Consider the following 24,046-nt stretch of genomic DNA (forward strand, 5'->3'; position numbering starts at 1 on the left):
TCCTCTGTAGTTTTATAAACCTATCCAGTTCAAATGTGAGAGTCATGATCCTCAGGCCAACCTTTGGCCTGGCTTACAGTTGGGAATAAGGGTCTCTGGCTATCTTGGGCCAAGAATATTATTGCCTGATAAATAATAAATATTAATTAATAGCTCCGGGTTTCAAAGATCAAGGCTAGCCCATAAGCAGTGCTCTTCACATTATCCTTAACTTCTCATCTGCTGTATTGTGATGAGAGCTGATACCGAAGATGATGGCCAGTTGGAAATCTTGACAGCCATGAGTTCTTTTATTGTTTAGACATACTTTGTCTTTCTCAGATTGTTTTTTTTTTTCTAACACTTGATCGTTAAATTTCATCCTTTTCATTATTGAGGCCCATTGGTTTGAGTTACCCATTCTCTTGTTTTGATTGTTGCTTCTAACTTCTTATCTCCTGAGTTTCATTATTGTGTGGGAGAATGTCTTTAGCTATAGTGTAGCTTCCTTTAAATATGGTCAACAGAATCTCAGCAGCCATTTCTAATTTTTACTTTACTCTTTCCTATTCAGAGTCTTTCATACAGGGCTGCACAGTGAGGAGCTCCTTCAGTAGAGGCCTCAGCATGTGCGGGACCTTGGGCCTGAAGGTGAACAGTAATGTATTCTACAATATTTTAGGTCATGCACTGCTAGTTGGTAAGTAAAACAAGCTTGTCTAATTTCTGCATTCTTGAGTAGGACACAGTTTTTCACAAGGAATTCTCCCCAAATTTGTAATTCCCGATTTATAAAAATATTGGCCTTATGATCACTAGAAATGGGCTATAGTAAAAAATTCTAAATTTAAATGTAGTCACCACTGATTGGCTTACTAAACTTTACCTATAGGATACTGATTTTTTAAAGATTAGGTCAGGTTAATAAGTATATAATGGGAAGTTTTAAAGTTTTCTACCAGTAATTTTCACAATAATTCTAAGTCACATACATATGTCTTTGTGTAGTCTTACAGACTGTCAAACTTGGTGTTGGCCAAGGATTTAAAAATCTGGAATTCTCTTCTTAATAGAATTCAAGCTCCTGTGGCTTGCTGAAGAAGCCCATGTTTCAGAATTTTCAACTGATCACCTGTATCTCCTTCTGTTTCCTAAAATTCATTCCCCTTGCAAAACTCAGAATTATCCTTAAAAATCTCAAATTGTATCATATCACTTATCTCCTTTGAGTTTCTTATTGCTTTTAAAATAGAATCCCAAACTTTTCACCAGACTTAAAAGATCCCTTCAGTGATTTTTGTCTCTATTAACTTCTGTAAACTTGTCTTGTTCTTTTTCTCTTCCTAGTACTGCAGTGACACTAAAATATTTTATTTTAGTTCCTTCAAAAGACCATACTTTTTCCTTCCTCAGGGTCTTTGCACAAGCTCTCTGGTTCTGTTCATGCCACTTACTCTCCTCCTGCAAGATCCTCTCTCCCAGACAAGTCCTTCTGTTTAAGCTCTTTAAGCACCAATCAGTACTTCTTAATTTAAAATTATATACCACAATTCTGGTCATCTGATTAATGTCTTTTTGCCACCAGATTTCTTGAGGACATTGTCTCCTGAATATTTAGCATATTAACCAGTGCATTGTAGATCTATTAGTTGAAAGAAATGAATGAATTAAGGAACAAAGGGTCTCTAGTTTTATCAGAATAAAAAAGTAAATCAGAATTTTTCACTGAAAGTAAGAATATATTTAACAGTATTTGTTAAATACTGTTTGATATATAATTCTATAGTATCATCAGTGGGAAAATATATGTTTCATTTAAGAACAATCTGTTGAGATAAAAGCTATAAAAGTTCTATTCTGAGATGGAGACTGTCTAGTGAGAAAATATGAATCAGATACATTTGCTTTAAAACACACTCTAGCTCTAAAAGACAAAAAACTAAGGGTCACTGAGGTGATCAGGTGCAGAAAAATCTTTTGATTAGAAAAGGACAGCCACCGGGAAGTCAACTAACAGGTGTAGGATTGACTTTGTTTGTTCCTACATTTGTCCGTGCAAGGGAAAAGGTGAGACATCAAGGAGAAGTTGAGAAAGGTATCCTAACAGTATTACCTTAGCAGAAAACAATTATGTGGAATAGATGTTAACTACGTAAGGAAGAAAACCTGTAGGAGGAATTTAACCTTTAGTGCTTGAATGTTGTGAATTATAAGCTTTTGACATCTATTGTATTACAAGTTAGGGAATTAACATTTTTCTTTATTGATGTGTGGTAGGTAAAGCCCTCAATCTCACACACAACAAGTATGCAAACCCAGACCCATGAAATGACATGAGGAAGCCCAGATACTTTGTAATGAAGGGTTCTTTGGGGCTGATCTTTATTGATAGCACTTAAGTGACTAATTTCTCTATGTAGCATGGCCCATGCCTGCTCTTCTATTCTCTTCTATTCCAACCTCAGTTGTTTGGGTGTGAAGGTCCTAGATATTGTCCATCCTGTTCCTCCAGGACATTTCAGATCTTCCAAGGGAAGGTGAGGGCATGCAGATAGCAGGTTGCCAGTTTGAACAGCTAGGAATGGGGTTGATGTTGACACAGGATATGTGGCACTTAACAGTGGAGATAGTTACTTAGACTCCTCCTCAAAAGTAAAACAGATCTATTTTTCTGTTCTTTTTATTTAAAATGAACTTCTGAATCCTGATACTCTAGAACTGAAGAGTTCATAAGATCTGTATCTCTTTCCCTGATTTACGGATAAAAACACAAAAACAAAATTAAAACAACCCACACCCAAAGAAGAAGTAGTGTTGCAGCATCTCTTGTTTTCCTAAGTGGCATAAAATATACTCAAGTAACAGGGTCTTTTGTTCTCAGGGACATGCATGGAAATGAGATATATCTCTTGGGAGGCAATTCATGGAAGGAAATATGGTAAATATGTAAATTGATTTTAAATCTATTACATTGTATTTAAAATTGTCATATATTTTATAGACAAGCCTGATGGCAAAATGTTAGGTCTCTTAAGTTTATGGTGAATACTAAGTATTATCTATCTATCTATCTATCTATCTATCTGTCTATCTATCTATCTATGAAATACATATGTGAACTCTGATGCGTATTAGTAGAATCAAGAGTGTTGAGTTGTGTACATTTCAATTATGTTTGTGGATTCTCTGGGTTTGTTTAAACATTAGACTGGTCAGGACATGGAAATATAATAAGAAACAATGTGATCATCCGAGTTTCTGGTGCCGAGGGACTCTCCAATCCTGAAATGTTGACACCATCTGGCATCTATATCCGCAGCCCCACCAATGTTATAGAGGTAAGATCTTCAGCTCCACCAGGAAGACCAGAACTGAGAGGGCATAAAGTTCTTTCTCAATCAGGGGTGTCCAACCTTTTGGCTTCCCTGGGCCACATTGGAAGAAGAATTACCTTGGGCCACACATAAAATGCACTAAGGCTAATGATAGCCGATGAGCTGAAAAAAAATTTTAAAAAAAATCTCATTATGTGTTAAGAAAGTTGATGAATTTGTGTTGGGCCACATTCAAAGCCATCTTGGGCTGCATGCTACCTGTGGGCTGTGGGTTGGATAAGCTTGCTCTAAAAGTTCTTTAAGGTGGCAGCATTAGTGGTGGTGTGGTATGAAATGTTTACTTGCTGCATATTAGTATCAAGAAAATAATGTATACTTTTACATTAAACAAGTTCTTTAGGATAAAGATAAGCATTCCTCTCAGGATTCCTGGAAACACTTTTTTGAAGTAATAGGTAATGGAGCAAAACAAAGTAGATATTGATCGTTTCCTGGTCACATAGCTAATGCAAACTAAAATATCTCCCTGAACTGTCAACTCTGGGTGCTGATTTATGTCTCTCTTGATTCCAATGCCAATTTCTTATTAAACCTTCACTATCTTACTATGTTAATGTGGCCATATTTTGTCCTTTAACAGTGTTCAAAACTGAGTCATGAGGTGTATAAGGTCATGTCAGATTCCAGGAGGATGAAGTCCACTTCAATGACCTTGAGTTTTTAAGTCCCATTATTTAGTACAACTTAACATTGGTTTCTCTTGGTAAATTTCTGTTTAAACATTTAAGAAATTAATTTTTTGGGGGAAAATGTAGCTGTAGACCTGAGTGAACAAGTGCATCAGAGTAGTGGCAGGCCATTTCGTTTCTCCTTTTCTAATTATTTTATCCCATGGATCATCTATCAAAGGAGTTAAAGGCCTCACTCTTCCAGGAAACTCCTCTGAGCATCCACAATGTCATTATGCTGAGTTTCTGAGGAACTCGGAGCATGAGCTTCTTTCTCACTAATCTTCTGTTTTTAATTACCTTCAGCTGAATAAGCTCTAGTAAAAGTAGTGGTTATCTCGTCAACCTTCCTTAGATTCTTAATTACGTTTGTTCCAAGCACAGCACTTACACACCATTTTAGGTGCCTAATGGGAGTGGCTAATATGCCAGTAAGCAAAGGAAGCAGAACTACATGGACTGTAGCAACCCAGACCCCAGACCTAGGACAGCTGGAGCTGCATTTAACTTGTTTGGCCACTACAGGCCAAAAATCCTAATGCTAATTAGGATTTTTCTTTGTTGTTATTTTAAACTTTTACTTTTAAAATAATTTCAGACTTACAAGAATAAATAAAAGAATTCCTATGTGCCCTTTCTATGTCTGCAAGCTTTTGGGCTTAAGAAACCATGTTTTTGTGTACTTTTCTGGGTAGCATAATGTTGACTACATCAAATGCCTAGAGGAAAGTAAACCCTCAGGGTTGCCCAGCTCACCTGCTGTGTGAAGCTGGAATGTCCTTGTCTCACTGGGTAGTATGTGGTCTTCTGGACAGGAGTGCTGGCCACTGGCTGACAAGAAGGGTTGAGCTGGCTGCAGGTGCAGAGAACCAGAGGGTAATCTGAAAAGCTGTGGGTTGCATGAGTCTTGCAAAATGACCTGTAGAATAATACCCAGTCAGCAATAGAAAAATTGACTCTACAAGCAGCTGCTTGCTCTCCCTCCAATGCTTTCCATTTCCCTTCATTTACTTTCTTACTCTTGTATCCACTTTTCAAAATTAGAAAAAAAATACAATGTATGTGTTTTGAGAATGGAGTTTTAGTAGGTTAAACTGGTAATGTAGATTCTTTAGGTATATTCCTGACATATTCATCATTGGTGACCTTAAAGTTCTAATTCTATTTTCATTAGCTTTCAGACGCTAGCACAATGTCTAAAACATGGTAGTTGCTCAAAAAACGTGTTTAATATAATGAATGAAGGTATAAATCTATAACCAAATTATATGGGGGAAGAAAAAGCAAAGCAAAGAAGAAGTTCCAAAGTTCTAAAATCATTTTGATGACTGAAAAATAAGTTTAGTCAGTGGAAGCATTTAGATTCTGTTGGGCTATCAGCATTAAATCTTGCAAAGTCTAGTCCAGTTTTTCAGTTGTGCCATTAGCTTTCTGTTATTCAGTCTTTTTTCGTATTCTATTGTCTGTGATGTGCCATTACTTAAAGACATAGGTGATAACTGGGCATATGTGAAAAAAATGTATGCTCCCTAGGTGGGTCTCAAACTCTTGGTCTCAAGTGATCTCCCCACTTTGGCTTTCCAAAGTATTGGGATTACAGATGTGAGCCACCATGCTTGGCTGAGTTAGTGTTTCTTGTGTCCTATATGGATGATATACAGAGTACTTTGAAGAACGTATTTTAGAAACATACCTTCATTCCAAAGAGATAATAAGGAGGCTTCCACAATAACAAGGTGTGTGTGTATGTGTGCATGTATTTGTGTGTACATGTATAATATGTGGAACAGAAAGAGAAGTGATAGAAAATCCTGATTAATTCGGATTTTTCTTTATTTTAAACTTTTAATTTTAAAATAATTTCAGACTTATGAGAAGCTGCATTAAATAAGGTAATTCCTGTGTGCTCTTCATCTAGCTCCCTCCAATGATAACGTAACCATAACCATAGTCATGGAGCTGTACCAAGGCCAGGACATTGACTTTGGTATGATAGTATTAATTAAATAAATGCATTTATTTAGACTTGAAGAAGATGGCCTAATGTTTGGGCAACCAATTCTGAAAGCCTAAACTCTCTCTCCTCACATACCTGAGTCTGACCTTGAAATCTCTGACCTGGCAGGTAGGTAGGCAGGTGATATGATTCTTAAGTCTGTGCAATGGTTTGTGGTTTTATATTATTCCCAAATTGCCCTGATGCAGAGCCAGGACCAAACTCTCAGCCACAACATAAGGAATTCACCTGGGCTTGCAGTCAGTCACCTTTGCAGTTCACTTACCTTCAACCGGCATGATGCAAATAAATTTCAAGCGTGATATTCCTTTTTAGTTTTGATAGCCACGGGTGGTCTGCTTGTCTCCCTGCCCAGCCTGCAGCTGAGGTGAGTCTAGGGCAGTTTCACTGAGAAGCAAAACCTGAGCTTTGTACCTTCTTGCCAGTGAGGACCAATGAGTGGTATGCGCTTGAGTCTCCCGGGGCCTGTGGCATTCCCTGGTACATTTCTTAAATAGGCCTTTGCCATGCTTTCCAAAAGCAAGTTGATGGTGGTTCTTTCATGCATCACCTGTAGCTTCTTAGAACACTTCACGCCCAGGCTGTCTTCCCTCAGCAACTCTAGCACCGGAGTCTCGGACTCCTTTGACAGGAGCTCCTTGTTATCTGTCAAGAGGCTGCATGTTTCCAGAAGACGTAACCTATGTGAGCCTGTTCTCATTCTCTCTGGCTGGGAAGTCTTTGCTCTCAAACAGCAAGGGACTGCCCACTTCCAGAGCTCAGAGTCTCCCGTGTTTATGTAGGTGTTGGAAATTTCCTATGACCAGACCCCTGTTTAGGATAGTCCGTGGAAAAACTCTGAAGAAGAGCCCTTTGGAGACATGCATTTAATTTGAGGAGAATTTGTTCTGGTTTGTGAATCAATTTTGTAAGGAATTCTGTGTTTAAAGGCCCAGCCTCAGTTCTCAAGCTTTTCCCACTCAATAGGTAATGCATATTTAAGAGCTGCCTGAAGGGTTAACTCACTTTTTTTCTAGTGACTATAGATGTACACTTCAAGGAGCTGGCTTACTTGGGCAGTTAATTTCTCTCTGGAATTTCTCTTACTTGAATGTCCATAATACATTGACTTCCGCAAAGAATTGATTTCCACACAAAATTCCCTGCTTGCCTTAAAACCTTCCCCGCAAGCTGCCAGCTGCCTGCATAAATATGTGGTTTTTCCTCATGAATCATTTGTAGCATACACAATTGGAGTTGAGAGTAAGAAGGGCCAGGAAGGAATGTGATCTGACTGTTCAAGTGCTTCTTTTGTAAGAAAAGTGAGTCTTATCAGCTAACAGAGGACCAAAGTTGCAGTCTCCTGCCCACCTATAAATGCACTTGGAAAGTGTTTACATGTGATCACCCAGATGTGCCATAAATGCTAATGGCAGTAGGGCAGATGATTCAACAAACCCATTTATTCAGGGAAACGTACTTTCTGAGCATCTGGCTGGCAAAGGTGATGGCTAAGGATGCAGTCCTTGGAATATATTTTTGAAATGTAAGAATCTTTTCTTCCCTCATAAAATCTTGATAATGAAACAGCATTTCCCTGGTAATGAAATAGAGCTGTGTGGACAAGTGAGATGATCACTTTTAGCCTCCAGTTCACATTTCTCATTGTATGCTTGCAGACAAGGTGGGTGCTTAAGAAGCCCCCTTCTGTGGCCCTTGGTTATTATGTACTTCCGACCTTTCCCCAGTTTCATGGGTACAGAGAGACATACCTAGAGAAGGTGGATTTTCACTTCCCTGGGGAAAGTTTGTGTTGTGTAATCATGACTGAGAACAACAGCTGTGGTATTTCTTTGTGTCTCTGCAAGGGCTGAAGAGATACAATGGGCACTCGTATTTGCCAATTAAGGGACAGTGATTCTTCTTGAGGCCAAGAAGCAGGAGTGCATACTCTGTTTTCTAGCACAAGGGAAAAATTGAGATAGCTGATTTAATGCTAATAAATGTTTTTTTTAATGGGAATGCCTGATGCCTCATCTAATAGTTTTAAATGATATGAATAGTTTCCTAGTAAAGACTATTAAAGCATTCTTATTGTAATTAACCATGTTTTCATATTTAGGCTTGTCTTTTCATCAAAATTTAGAGATGGGATACTGGAAAATGGGTGTGGGTTATTTTGCTAATATGTGACTCCAGTGTAGACTATAGACCAAGGTTTCTCAACTATGTCAACATTGACATTTTGGACTGGGTAATTCCTTGTTATTGAGGCTATCCTCTATATAAGAGCATCCCTGGTATCTATGCACTGAATACCAGTAGCCCTCTTCTCTCTTCTTCATCCTCCCAAGTTGTTACAATAAAAAATGTATCCAGAGGTTGTTAAATGTTCCCTAGGGAATAAAGTCATCCCTGATTGACAACCAGCACTCTATTCTAGGCCACCCTAAGACCATTGAAGTCTTAGAAATGGACCTGATTCTTTGAAGTCATGTTAGCATCTTGGATAGTGATTCATCTTAATAATCAATGTGATCTGACTGTTCAAGCGCTTCTTTTGTAAGAAAAGTGAGTCTTATCAGCTAACAGAGGACCAAAGTTGTAGTCTCCTGCCCACCTATAAATGCGCTTGGAAAGTGTTTCTATGTGATCACCCAGATGTGCCATAAATGCTATGGTACTAGGGCAAAAGTCACTTTTGGTGAGTACCCTGTGGTAGGTGAGACATGTGATTAGAATTCTAAGTGCTTTTAGGAAATTGGAGAATTGCTCAGACTCCTAAATAATGAAGTGCAGGGGAGACTGGGCCAATTAGTCCACAAAGGAACAAAACATCCTGTAACTGAATGAAAAATGAGGAAGAAAGGGCTGTCTATTTATAAATACCCAGTGTAAGAACCTTTGGGACCCACAGTGAATTGAAGCTAAAGCTAAATAAGCAGCCCGGGGCAATTGTGTCAGCATGTGCTGGCCTCTCTGACCAGGTCCTGGCTGCTGCCTGCTGGTCAGGCTTCCAGTGTCAGGGGAACTCTGGCCCTGACTCACACCTCCCCCAAAATTGAAGGACTCCAGGGGTTGAGGCATTGGTTCTTTCTGTCACACAAGGCAGTGAATTGAGCGTTATTGGGTTAAGAGCAATCTGTTTCAGTTTTCTCCCCCGTACCATCTTTGCTTGGCTGAATGTGTGTGTGTGTGTGTGTGTGTGTGTGTGTGTGTTTTCCTTCTGGAACATGTGGTACATTCAGGAAGGAACAGGGTCTTTAAATTCTTCTCCTGTTGGGGGTGCTGCTATATTATCACTGCCAGTGGATCATCCAGGTTCAGAGAGTTACCCTTAATAATACCTAAAGTTGGCCGGGCATGGTGGCTCATGCCTATAATCCCAGCACTTTGGGAGGTCAAGGTGGGTGGATCACCAGAGGTCGGGAGTTTAAAAACAGCTTGACCAACATGGAGAAACCCCATCTCTACTGAAAATATAAAATTAGCCGGGCATGATGGTGCATGCCTGTAATCCCAGCTACTCAGAAGGCTGAGGCAGGAAAATCACTTGAACCTGGGAGGCGGAGGTTGTGGTGAGCCAAGATCGTGCCATTGCACTCCAGCCTGGGCAACAAGAGTGAAACTCCATCTCAAAAAAATAAAAAATAAAAAAGAGAAAAGAAAAAAGGAAAAAAAAACCACCCAAAGTCCTTTCATTTGGAAATTAAAGTCAATAAAAATATTAGTCTAGAATGACTGAAGCCATAGGATGAAAGGAGTTTACTTAGTCTAAAGATAAACATAGAATAGCTACAAGTAAAAGGGTATGGAGTCTTCACTCTCAATCCATCCTTGCTGAAAATGTAGTAACACTTCCCGAGCTGTGTGAAAGGCTAGTGCAAGACCCTGTCCTTGGATAGGTCAGAACTTCCTCATTAAATTCTAACCCTTGTCTGCATCCAGTCCATAGCCCTATTGTCTGCACTGATAGTAGATGACAACTGCAGATAATCTCAGTCTTTTCATCTGTCATTGCTCAAAATTCCTGTGTCAGAAGCCAGTCCTCATCAACATGTCTGAGCCTTAATAACACTTGATCTCCATAATGCTGAAATTTCAGAACCCTCGTCCTCCTTAAACGTACTCTTCAAAATGTCATGTCTTCTTCCTACTCTTGGGAAATGTCCCACACCCCTACCCATGTATCTCTCTGTGCACTCTAAGCTGTGCATGCTTTTTTCCCCGCGTGGTGAGAATGAGAAGGATTTTACAGTCTCTGGATTTAGGGTGTGGAAAGAGCAACTCTTTAGTTAAATCTGGCCTGCAAAATGCTCTCCAGATTTGGAGGAATCAAACACTACCCCCGGTGCCTTAAGGATTAATTCACTTTTTTTTTCTGGTGACTATAGGTGCACACCTCTAGGAGCTGGCTTACTTGGACAGTTAATTTCTGTCTGGAATTTCCCTTGCTTGAATGTCCATGATACACTGACTTCTGCAAAGGATGTTGTTCAATATGTTGTCTCCACTATTGGGGAGGCCACAGCAAATCCCTGTTCTGCCCGTGACCTGGTGACAAGACTTTGCCTTGTACTCTCTTGTTCATGTTTCTTCACTTGCCTCCTATTATTGGGCATCCTGCCTTTGGGTCCTACCTTCATTTCTCTACTCTAGTCTCTAACTTTTCCAGGCTTGGACTTGGATGGAGCTGGCTCTGACAACTATTTGCTCTGTGACTTTGGGAAAGTTACTCAACATCTCTGAGCTTCAGTTTCTTTGCTATGAAACTGTAATAATAATACAAAACTCACAAAACTTTCATAAAAATAAATGAGACTCTAAAATCCAGTACCTGGAGTGTAGTGCCTTCTCTGTAGATTTTTGCTGTGAGTGTTATTATTCTATTCCATCATAACTTCAAAAAATAAATACTTCTAAGGAAAAGAAAAAAATCCAACATAAGTATAACTTGCACTGAGCTGGGCAATGCTTTTGCTGGGTACCTAGCAATGGATTCTCCCCCTGATTTCTAGGTCTCTATCCTCCTTCAGTTTTCAGCAATGGCTTCCATTTGCAGTGGGTTCCCAAAGCAACTCATGGCCAAAAGCTTCACCAGGAAATGGTTTTTCTAGTGTTTCTCTCCTCTTTTAATGTCTCCTAGGAATGTTAGTAACCCTTAGCGTTACTCTCTCAATCACCTGTAGAGAGGCAGTTCTCAAAATGGGGTCAAAATATCACCTGCAGCAGACCTATCGGAGCACCCTATGATGCCCAAGAGTACAGAATACTGTCCCTCATCCCTTCCTCATCACCCCCCTACTAAATCAGAATATCTGAAAATCTTTGGCTAGTACACCCCCAGGTAAAGGCTGCTGGATAAAATACAGCATATCTGGTCAAATTTAAATTTCAGATGGTGTTTGGGACACACTTATATCAAAATATTTTATTTTTTACCTGAAGTTTAAATTTCACTGGGCACTCTGTGTTTTTATTTGCTAAATATGACAACTCTACCAGGCTGCACACTCAAGTTTAAGAAACTGTTCCAAGGCGATGCTCACAGCATAGTCCCCACTGAGCCCTGCATAGAGGGCTGCACTGAAGTATTGTTTTTTAAAGAAAGGCATTTAATGTCTTGTTGAGTGGCACAGTGTCACAGTCCTTATGACTCCTCATTCTCTTTACTGTGACCCTGCTGCCAGTGTTCAGGATGAGATCTCCAAGCCCCATAATTTGTGTTCCCGGGATTGAGTGACTTTCAAGGAGGACGATCCAGGCATTCCTTGTCTCCCACCAGCCAGGCCATGAAAAACCCCCAGGTGATCAGGGATGAATCATGTGGGAGCATTGGAGACTCCCTTCATCCATGTAGCACAGGGCTTACGCCTCAGCAGCCTGTTCCTTAACTTCTGTTCTCCAGGCAGACATGGGCATCTTGGCTTTGGACAGCCACTCAGGCTGAGAGAGGTCAGATGCATGTGGGCACATAGGAAGTAGTCTCATGGCTTGATCGATTGGCCCTTTGTTCCTCCCACTAATAGCATCACTGCAGTGCAGCAGCCTAATAGGGCCCCTGATTTTTCTCAGAGTTCTTTCTCCTTAATGGTAAAGAGAAGGCTTGGGATCCTTGAGATGTGAGAGTGTGATACTAAGAGAACTCAGATGTGATTCAGGAAAGCAGAAATAGAAACTTTCATAGAATAGCCAACATGTTATTTACTATGTTGCCTATAGTTGAGGTTGCAAATTCAAATACTGCAGAGACTAGGCAGGCATCATAAATGAGTGAAACACGAAGGGTGAGGACTGTGGAAAAATGATCCATAGTCCAAGAAGGCAGGCCCTTCTTATCTTCAGCTGACCCGTAGCTACCTCACAGGAATTTGGGCTCAGAAAAGCTGAAAGTCTGAATTTTTTATTAAGTCTCTTGGTTTGAACATGTTGGAAACAAAAAATGTGAACATTGGGTAGGCCAAAAAAAAAAAAAAAAAAAAAATCTGTATGCAGTCTTAAACCTTTAGGAAGTTAGTTTTTTACTCTGTCTTAAGACTATATTGCATAGGGATGAACATATTGTAGGTACTTCATTGAATTTATAAAGATAACCTCATTGTGTTCATTTTGATCAGAATTAGATCCCCAAACTCATATGGAAGTCAGATTTTATATGAACACATAAAATACATAAAATTATTTAGATAGTAAGACCTATAAAGAAATATCAAGGTGAATTAATAGTCTATTCAGGACAAGAGCACTTCGAAGAGATTAGAGCTTTATTTGAAATCAGTCACTTTGTCTTGGAACTAAGTCATGACTGGTCAAATCATGCGGCCTTCAGCTCATAGACAAATCATTGATTTGTTCAAAGATCCAGAGAGAACACATTGTGTGGGCTTGACTTCAAGGTACACCTTTGCCTTGGAGAGCTACCATATACTCTTCCATTCACCAAAGAGTAGAATCTTAGATGTCATAAGTAAACTCACTGTGGGAACATAGAAGGAGGCTTGAACATGAGAAACCAGTTATTAAGATGGGCAAACTGCAGTCTAGTTGAGCTGGCTGAAGGAAGAAGAATGACAATATTTTTATTAGTTCATTCTCGCATTGCTATAAAGAAATACCTGAGGCTGGGTAACTTATAAAGAAAAGAGATTTAATTGGCTCATGGTTCTGCAGGCTATACAGGAAACATGGAAGCATCAATTTCAGGGGAGGTCTCAGGTCTCAGGGAGCCTTTACTCACAGCAGAAGGCAAAGCAGGAGCAGGCACCTTACATGGCAGGAACAGAAGCAAGACAAGGTGGGGGTCACAAGGTGCTGTACACTTCTAAACTACCAGATCTCATGAGAACTCACTGCGGTGAGAACAGTACCAAGGGGGACAGTGCTAAACCATTCACGAGAAACTGACCCCATGATCCAATCACCTCCCACCAGGCCCTACCTCCAATACTGAGGATTGCAATTCAACATGAAATATGGGCAGGGGGACAGATCCAAACCATATCAATATTTTTGTTCCCAAAAGGAAAAAAACAGTAAATGAGTCTATAATAGAGTTTTAATGTACTTTGGCAGAAAGTGAATATAAAAGTGGGATGAGTATAAACAAGAGTCTTTCTTTCCAGCAACCTTATCATACATGGGGTAACTATTTTTTAACTCTCCCTAATTTCTGTAGGGGAACAGAGTGTGTGGTGCTGGCTATGGCTACTTTTTCCATCTTGTGACCAACCAAACATCACAAGCTCCACTTCTTTCCTTCACTCAGAACATTGCACATTCTTGTGCCAGGTAACTTTGGGGAAATTCATCTATATTTTGGCTGTAAGTCTTATGATTTCACATTTTTCTGTAGAATGCTCACAATGAGAGCACTTTTGGCATTTGTTCAAGATTTGGTGATGTTCCTGTGTATTTTCTGAAACCGCTTTTTTGAGGTATAATTGACACACAAAAAGCTGTTCATATTTAATGTATACAACTTGATGAGTTTGGAGATAAGTATACACCCCTGAAACCATCATCACCATCTATGCAAACATATCTATCACCTCTTTCCTCCAGCCCTCTTTATTTGAATTACTATTATTACTGTAAGAACATTTGACACAAAATCTGACCTCTTAGCAAAATTTTAAATATAGAATACAGTATTGTTAATTTTGCTGTATTGTATGCTTTGGCATTTTGCTGTACAGTATATCTCTAGGACTTATTCATTTTGCCTAGTTGAAACTTTGTACCCTTTGACTAATACTTCCCATTTTCCCCTCCTCCCAGCCCCTGCCAACCACCATTCTACTCTCTGCTTCTATAAGTTTGAATATTTTAGATTTCTCATTTAAGTGATATGATGTACTATTGCTCTTCTGTGTCTGGCTTACCTCACCCAGCACAGTGTCCCCCAGGTTTATCTGCATTGTCACAAATGGCAGGATTTCCTTCTCTTTAAAGGCTGAATAATATTCCATTGCAAGTATATACCACATTTTCCCCAGCCATTAACCTATTGATGGACATCTTGGCTGCCTCCATGTCTTGGCTTTTGTATATAATTGTGTTAGCATTATTTTCCAGTTCATAATGGTTTGATGGTAAAGAGAAGAGAGTCACCTGAAAAGGCAGAAGGACAGAATGTACCTTTTGTGGCCAGAGAGAATTCAATAGAGAGAGCAATTAAACTTCCAAAAATATGCAGAACCCCTGGGAGGCTGGTGGGCTTGGGCTCTGGAGTAATCTGCATTTTGTTGGGATTCGGGAGTAGGTCACAGAGGGTAAAAGTGGGAGGGCTGAGGGATGGGCAAGAACAGTCAGGGGGAGGGTCACAGGTTCTACGTACCTTCACTCTCCCTAATACATTACTTTTACTTTGTATTTTTCAATAAGAAAAAGTAGGAAGTTAGAAACATAAAAATTGGCTTAATTTCATTGTTTGTTTCACTTTTTAGGTATGGTCTCTTTGTATACCCTAAATTTCAACCACCTTGGAATAAAGTCACTGGCACCACCCTGTTCCAGAGCTTCACAGTTTGGGAAAGTGCAGGTGGTGCCCAGGTAAGTTTTGTTGTTGTTGTTATTGTTGCTGTTTTTTAAATTACAACTGTCACTTGTTTTCTCATAGCAATTCATTATGCATATCTACTTAAATGGGAATGACTTGCTCTTAAGGGGAACATTGCTGTGCTATCACAATTTTAAAGCACCAATGCATCATAGGTGCTTGTAGAATAGCTGTTAAACAAATTCCTAGTCACTAATCCAGGGTTAGGTCATTTTCTCCATTGTGTGTTTTTTGGAAACCCTAGTAGAGAACAACAGAATCATAGAGATTTATAATCAGGAGAGATCATAGAGGTTACCTATTCCTTCCTTCCATCCCTACTTAGAGATAGAAATTAAGGCTAAGAAAGGGAAGGGACTTGTCAAAGGTCACACGATTGGTTAGTAGTACAACCAAGTGCAGAATTTAAACTCCAGAAGTTGTGCATTTGATGTCCCAATATCCTGAAGAATACATGCCCCAGTCTTAAGAAAAAGCACTGTTTGTCATTGGAACACAAACATTTCTAGCTCAATATACTATTCTTACTTTAGTCAATAAGCTAAATTTTTTTCTATCTTTTTCTTAAAGGAAAAGAAAAGGTTCAATCATTTACTCTTCATTTTCCCAGTGATTTTCTTATAAGGAAGCTTTGCATGCTCACCATTAACAGCAACGTATAAAAATTATTCAGGGCCACTATTTGATGCAATACAGACAAAATTACATACACTTTGTCTCTGCCTAGAAATCTGGAGCATAAGATATATAGATGAAGAAATACATTTGTAGAGGTTCCAGGAAATAGAATACAAACATATAATAATGTCACAATAAGGAAGTCAAACATTTATTTCATATATCCAACAAAAGAAAGATAATTGTGGATGAAGAAAGCCCAAAAATATATAATTAGGATAGCTAACAGGTGGAGTCCAAAATGTATTTGGTATTTTGTTCTCATTTAATTTTATAAAATGCTTCCCATGAACACTATAAATATTGTAGGGGTAACAAATCTAGTGGAAACATTTGCTGAGTGCCTTCTTGTGCAGTGAAGTAATTTATACCTGCAGGGGCTTAAACTCTGTCTCCCTGCTCTTGAATAGCCGTGTTCTAGAGGGAATAATCTAGTAAAATGAAAATATTAAAAGATGCTATTAAAGCCATTTTTTGAAGTTCTGCAATCAGAAATGCTAAACCTGTAAAGGAAAAAAATACAGAATTACAGCTTGAACCCTTGTGCACTCAAATTTGATCAATCAAAAAGTTTAAATAATAAAAAATATTCTTGGAATTGCACTTTTATAGTGAAGAATAAGGCAGAAATTAAATAACATAATAGCAGCAAATTTAAAAAGTAAACTTCCCTTGAACTATACCAAAAAAGAAGAATGAAGTAAGAGGATTTATCCTTCCCTATTTTAAAACTTGCTACAAAGCAACAATAATCAAGACAGTGTGGTATATGGGCCCAAAGACATATATGACAATGACATATATGTCAATGAAATAGAAGTGACAGTCCGGAGATAAACCCATACATCTATAAACATGATTTTTGACAAAGGATGCCAAGACAGTTCAATGTGGGAAATATAGTCTTTTCAACAAATGGTGCTTGTACAACTAGATAGTCACACACAAAAGAATTAAGTTGTATCCTACCTCATACTACTTACAAAAATTAAAATGGATCATTATGTATTAATAATAAATAAAATTAGCAAAAAATTGGTCAAAGACATAAACATAAGCACAACTCTGTCTCCCAGACCAGTGGTGCCTTAGTCCCTTTGTGCTGCTGTAACAGAAAAACAACATTTGGGTAAATTATAATAAACAAATTTATTAGCTCATGATTCTGGAGGCTCGGAAATCCAAGATTGAGAGGCCAGCATCTACTGAGGACCTTCTTGCTGCATCAATCTATAGCAGAAAGGCAAAGAAGGCAAAGAAGAAGCAAGTGATAGAACTCACAGCCCCAAGATTTTTGTAATCAGCACTAATCCATTCATGACCTACACACCTCCTAACACTTACATCAGGGATTAAGTTTCCAAAACATGCTTTTTGGGGGACAGGCTTAAACCATAGCAAGTAGGGAGCTTACAACTCTACCAACCTAATTTTGTTGTTACATGACCCCTGTTTGGGTTATCATAAACATATATGTACATAACTGTGAATCTGTAGTCATGCTGAGCTACTTATTTCATATTTGCAATCTTCTGACAATATGGGTTAATATATAATACGTTGCAGAAAATGTTAAGCACTAGAGTTCTTGGGTGTGATGATTTCTTTGTTACCTTTGTGTGATTTGGCCACTCCAAGTTTATTTTAGATATGTGGAGAAATCACATTGATCTTTTAAATGTATTGGTTATTATGAGGAAAAATGAAGAGTACAAAGAGGTGTTACCAAAGGAGACTCATTAGTGCTGACCTCACAGCAACTTTAGGATACCTGTACTGACATTGATGGACAAAAGGTGCTTTAATGCAATATAGCATGCTTCTTTATACTTAATCAATAATTTTAAAAACTACAGGAAGTCTGCAAGAAAAACCAAGCCTCAGACCTTTGCCGTAACATGCTGTATTTTATAGATTTTTAGAAGTAGCAATCTTCGCCTGAAAAACTTCCAAGTTTATTCATGCAGAGATTTTGGAATTGACATCTTGGAAAGTGATGCAAATACTTCAGTTACTGACAGCTTATTACTTGGTCATTTTGCCCACAAGGTAAGTGCCTCAGTGTGGTTGTTTTAGGCTGTCCATCACAACAAAATTACATGTGCTGGGCCTCCTGATGATCCAGGATATGCAATTTTAATAGCATTCTTTAGTGAATCTTGTATTTCATTGGTAAAAGTTAAAGGAGCTTTTTATTTGTAATAGTGGTGATATTGACAATAGAACTCATATATACACAGGACTTTAATGTTATGAGTATATATAAATCACAAAAGTCATGAGTAGCTTACAGAATTTTGTTTGCAATTTAGAATTATTACTCATAGAGAAAGAGGTCAAATCATGGAAACAGATTTGCCTAGTTCATTATTTTGTATGTGATTCACTAATATGTGCCTACGTATGGATTTCTGCATGATAAAAATCAGACTCTAGATGACTTCTCAGGGTACAAGAATGCAGACGGGGCAAAGAGTACTTCCAGGTAGGAAGCACTAGTTCCTCGGGGAGGTTCATGGCTGCCATTGGTCTCTTAGGCTTCAGATCTATAATGGATCCTCTATGTTCTTGTTTTCATTAGAGCTACATTCATACTAGTCATCACATCATTATGAAAATCATAGATTTCTTGGGAGCCAAGGAAAGAATATTCTCTTCAGTTTGTTCCTGAGTGCTTAATTTGATTGAAATTTAAATAAGTTTTGATTCTTATACTTCTAATGAAGATTTATTTATTTCATAGCTATAGATAAAAATGTGAAGATTTTAAAAGTCATTTTCTTATGGAGCTACGTTTTCTTGGATTTAACTCTCAACTTTTCTTAGTAAAATCTCCTTTGAACTATCCTTTTCAGGAGACAAATACCTGGCAGGGTTTTTGTTTTTTTGTTTTGTTTTTCCTCTAAAAGGATTACCACCTTGAGCGATGATTCTTCTTTTCAGACGGTGTAGTTTTCAAGAGAGGATGGTACCCAGATTTAGATTCTGTGATGCTGCGGTACATCAGAGGTTCTTAACTTTTCCATAAATAACCTTAGACTAGATGTTAAAAACAAAATTCCCAGCAAACTGAGCAACTGTCTTGGTAAATTAATGTTGCAGTATCTTAATTGATGTTAAATAGACATCATAATTAATGGGAAAGTGACATAAATTAAGATACAAATTATGACAAAAGGGTGCCTATCATGAGATAATCAAAAATAATCACACCCTTGGGGTGTGATTCACTAGGAATGTAGTACAGCTGAGGGGCTTTCAGTCTCTTAAGTAAGTACAGGACAAGAGTCCCCTGATGGAAAATGTTAAACAGTTTTGTTCTAGGGGATGTCTAGATGCTGGTTAGTTATCCAAATCATAAAACCACATAATTAAAGAGCCAACTATTACCTAAGAGATGATCTGGTTAAACTTCTTGAATTTAGGGGAAAATGGAGGCTTGCAAAGTTGAATGGCAGTTTAAGGTTCATGCCTAGTATTGTGGAGCTAGGACCACCCTGATATCCTCCCACTCCTGGTCAAATATTCTTCAACTGCACGTGGAAAATGGCTTTGGCAAAGGACATTTATTAGTGCCCATACCAATGTTCCCTGAAGTGTTATTCATGAAAGGCTAGCCCTTGGATAGTGTCTGGAAAAAGAAAATTCTTTGATTATAATTACATTTATGCTGTGCTGTTTACCGTACCCTCTATTTCCCAAAATCTCAAACAAGTCCAGAGATGTAATGTACAACATAAGCATTAGAGATAATAAAATTGTATTGTGTCAGGGAATTTTGTTAAATAAGTGGATTTTAGCTGCTCTTGTCACAGAAAAGTAACTATGTGAAATGACAAATATGTTAATTTGCTTCACTATAACCTGTGTGTACCCTGTAATATCATGTTGTAAACCTCAAATATACAGAATAAAATTCATTGAAAAAATATACTAAAGGCTATGAGAAATTCTAGCATTAAAGTGAACAAGCAAAAAACATCTATTGATCTTTACTTAGCACATTATTTTTCAGATTTATTTGGGAACCACTGTGTTGCCAGGTGTCAGTTCAAAAAAAAAAAGGAAAAGAAAAAAAAAGAAAGAAAAAAGAAAAGAGGGTGCCTGACCTCTGTGGTTATGGGACTCTGATTTTAGCTTCTATCTTTTGTGCCTTCCATTCCTTTAGGAATTAACCCTTTTTTTGAGACGGAGTCTCGCTGTGTTGCCCAGGCTGGAGTGCAGTGGCGCCATCTTGGCTCACTGCAAGCTCCGCCTCCCGGGTTCCCGCCATTCTTCCGCCTCAGTCTTCTGAATAGCTGGGACTACAGGCACCCGCCACCACGCCTGGCTAATTTTTTGTATTTTTAGTAGAGACGGGGTTTCACCATGTTAGCCAGGTTGCTCTCCATCTCGTGACCTCGTGATCCGCCCGCCTCGGCCTCCCAAAGTGCTGGGATTACAGGCGTGAGCCACCGCCCCTAGCCAGGAATTAAGACTTTTAAAGAATTTGGCCTGTCCATTGTTAGACTTTCCACTAACACACTCACATATAATTGGTGGCATACAATTATCAGTGAGTCATATCCTAAAATAAACATTACTTTCTGGAAGAACTTTTTATCATTAGAAGGAATTTTTTTCCTTTAAGCATACCTGTATATGTATTGGTACTCTCACAGTCAATGTTACCTTTGTATTGAGATGAATAGAATAATTTTCAGTAAGAATAGCTTAAATATACAAGAAAGAGATGTGCTATAGCATGACGGTATATCCTAGTTTGGGTGGGTAGTTTGTTTATACCTATCGTCCCAGCATTCTGTCTAATTAACATACCCTTTCACACTAAAAAAAAGTCTAATTTTAATTTAAATGACAGTCACCCTACTTATCAAAGTATCTGTAGGATGGCTGTCTTTGTTGTTATTGTAATTAATTTGAGCAGATGATGCTACTTTAAAAAATATCTTATTCAGACAGATGCTGATGGAGTTGCTTCATTCTTCCTCCTATTTCTCTAGGGGTGATTTCCCATTTTCACTTGTGGATTTGTCTTCTTCAATTTAGACCTTTCATCTTTTTGTTTCCCTAAATTCTGTTGTAGGGCCCCTTTTCTTCTCAATATACTAGCTCTCCCTGGGAGAAATCTCATTTTCTCTAGTGGTTTCAATTACCTTCCACATGCTGATGTCTCCCATATATTTGCATTTATTTCTACCATCTTATTTTGTGCTTTCAGTTTGCAATCCATTTTTGGTTTCTGTTTTTTTCTTCTTTTCTATTTTGATTTGTCTTGCATATCATCTTTTTATATTTACTCATTTGAAAGTTATCCATTCTGTTATGATTATTTTAGCTGTTGGCCTTAAGTTTTTAATGTGCCTGCTTGTCTTAACAAAGTCTAAATTACATCAGCACTGTTAAACTTTACATAAGCAATACAAGGACATTAAACTCCTTTAGCTTCTTTCCTTACCCTTTCCTCTTATATGTTACCTTTCTCTAGTATTTGTCCTACTTTTTAAGGTCAATGTTTCATGGAAATACAACATTTATGGAGAAACGTACACAAATCACAGGGGAATAGCTCAGTGGATTTTTACAAAGCAAACCAACCGTGTATATGTATACAACTGAGAACAAGAAATAGAACTTTGCCAGAGAAAGATCTTGCCTCTAAAAAATAAAAACTAATAATAAAGGAATGAACGTTATCAGCTCCTCTAAAGCCTCTTCATGTCCCGCCATTCAACCCCACTCCACACTCCCTAGCCAAAGGGCAAGCATTATTCAGCCTTCTATCCATATAGATTAATTTCTCCTAGTTTTGAACTTTGTGTAAATGGAATCATAAAGCATGTAACTCTATTGCACCTGGCTTCTTTGGCACAACATTATATCTGTGAGATTCATTCATGTTTCTCTGTGTTACCAGTATTTCTTCTTCCAATCATTGGGTAGTATTCCACTTTATGACTCAACCTCAATTTTTTTAAAGCATATAGCTATTAATGGACATTTGATTGTTTTCATCATTTGTAAATTTGGTTATTTACAAATAATGATGCTATAAGCATTATTCTATATGCCTTCTGGTCTTCATGTACATGCATTTCTGTTGAATATAAGCCAAGTTGTAAAATTGCTGCGTCATCGTGTACCTTTAGTGGATAATGCCAAGCAACAATCCAGAGTGTTTATGCTTGCACCAGCAATGTATAAGAAGGGTTTCAAAGCTCCATCTTGGAATCTCCCTAGAACATTATCCTGGAGATTTCCTTCATGTCTCTCTAGTATTGGAGCTCTTGTTTCTGATTTGTACATCTTCCTCCTTTCTGACTTAATTCCTCAGTTTGAACATAGCCTAAGGTAACTTTCCGGAAAAGAAAAAAAAAAAAAAAAGGAAACAATGGAAGGTAAAGTTCTGAGCTATATATGGAGACCGCTTTATTACCTTTATTAGCAGATTAGCAGATTGTTGGTTATGGGATACGAGGTTGAAGTTCATTTTGCACTGAAATTTTGAAGGCAATATTCCATCATCTTGTAGCTCCTTCTGCTTTTGAGGTTGAATAGTTTTAAGACACTCAGATTTAGGGCAGGATGCAGCAGCTCACACCTGTAATCCCAACAGTTTGGGAGGCCGAGGTGTGAGGATCACCTGAGGTCAGGAGTTCAAGACCAGCCTGGCCAACAGGGCGAAACCCTGTCTCTACTAAAAGTACAAAAATTAGCCAGATATGGTGGCATGTGCCTGTAGTCCCAGGTACTCAGGAGGCTGAAGTAGGAGAATCACTTCAACCCGGAAAGCGGAGGTTGCAGTGGGCCAAAATCACGCCACTGCACTCCAGACAGGGCAACACAGTGAGACTCTGTCTCAAAAAAAAAAAAAAAAAAAGATACTCAGATTCCAGGGTTTTTATATGTAACCTTTTATTTTTTTCTCTCTGAAAGCTCATAGGAACTTGTCCTTGTCCCTGGTGTTTTGCAATTTCAATACGATGCACTTTGCTGTGGCTCTTTTTCTAAACATTGTACTAGATACTGAGTGGGACTTTTCAGTCTGGAAAATTATATTCTTTCCTTCTAGACAGTTTTCTTTAATTATTTCTTTGATAATTCTTTCCCCTATATTTTCTTCTTTTCCTTAAAACTATGATTATTTAAATATTGGGTCTCCTGGAATGTTTTTCTCGTCTTAATGTTCTTACTAATTTTCCATCTCTTTGTCTTTTTGTTCTACTTTCTATGATATTTAATTTCCTTTTTCTACTCTCCTATTTTTTTTTTCTAAAAATAATATTTTAGGCTTCTCTTTGTTTCAAGGATATAATATACTTATTTCTCCGAGGCCATTAATTATAGTTTTTGTTTTCTTCTGATTTCTAGACTAGCTTTGTGTCCACTGGGTTTCTTTTCTGCTATTTGTTTATTGTTTCATCATTTTTCATGTTAGGAGCTATTGAAAAAAATTCTGGTAATCCTCAAATGTAAGACTATTTTTAACAATGGAACAGTGAGGCACTAGCAACTTGATTGCATAGTGTTTGTCAAAGAGATTTTGTGGAAATTCATGAAAACACTTACTGTTTCTTTCTTTTCAGACTTTTTGTTAAAGTTTTTAAAATATATTAATATACAGCAAAACTGACTTTTTGATGTACAATTCTATGAGCTTTAACACATGTACACATTTGTGTAACTACCATCACCACAATCAAGACACAGAACAGGTGCATCCATTCCAGTTCCTTGCTCCATCTTTGTAGCCACAGGCTCCTCTTACTTTAAACCACTGGCGATCACTAATGTATTCTCTGTCACTATAGTTTTGCGTTTTCAACAGTCATATAAATGGAGTCATAGAGTATGTAACCTTTTGAGACTGGCTTCCTTCACTCCTGAATGCCATTGGGATTCATCTAACTTGTTGCTTGTATCAATATTATATTCCTTATTATTGATGAATTGTATTCCATTAGATAGATGTAATGCAGTTTGTTTATCCATTCATTTATTGAGGTGCATTTGACTTGTTTCCAGATTCGGTGATTATAAATGGAACTGTTAAGGACATTTGTGTCAGGTTTTTATATAAATGTAAGTTTTCATTTCTCCAAGGTAAATACCTAGGAGTTGAATTGCTAGGTCATATAAGGGCATATTTAACTTTATAAGAAACTGCCAAACTTTTCCACAGTGGCTGTCTCATTTTGCATTCCACTAGAAACATAGGAGAGTTTTAATTATTTCTCATCCTCATCAGCACTTACTAGTGTCACTGTATTTT

The 24,046-nt window shown here is 38.0% G+C and overlaps 1 protein-coding gene across 1 annotated transcript in view; it reads left to right on the forward strand.

Annotated features, from left to right (window-relative positions):
* PKHD1 (PKHD1 ciliary IPT domain containing fibrocystin/polyductin) overlaps positions 1-24,046 on the forward strand; it is a 467,968-nt gene that overhangs the window by 188,929 nt on the left and 254,993 nt on the right. Inside the window, 6 exon segments of the mRNA XM_010364246.2 lie at positions 554-679; positions 2,861-2,917; positions 3,187-3,317; positions 13,714-13,826; positions 14,984-15,089; positions 17,689-17,823. Of these exon segments, the coding sequence (XP_010362548.2) occupies positions 554-679; positions 2,861-2,917; positions 3,187-3,317; positions 13,714-13,826; positions 14,984-15,089; positions 17,689-17,823 (668 nt within the window).

The sequence above is a fragment of the Rhinopithecus roxellana genome, chromosome 4, assembly GCF_007565055.1.
Source record: "Rhinopithecus roxellana isolate Shanxi Qingling chromosome 4, ASM756505v1, whole genome shotgun sequence".
In the NCBI taxonomy this organism is placed as follows: Eukaryota; Metazoa; Chordata; class Mammalia; order Primates; family Cercopithecidae; genus Rhinopithecus; species Rhinopithecus roxellana.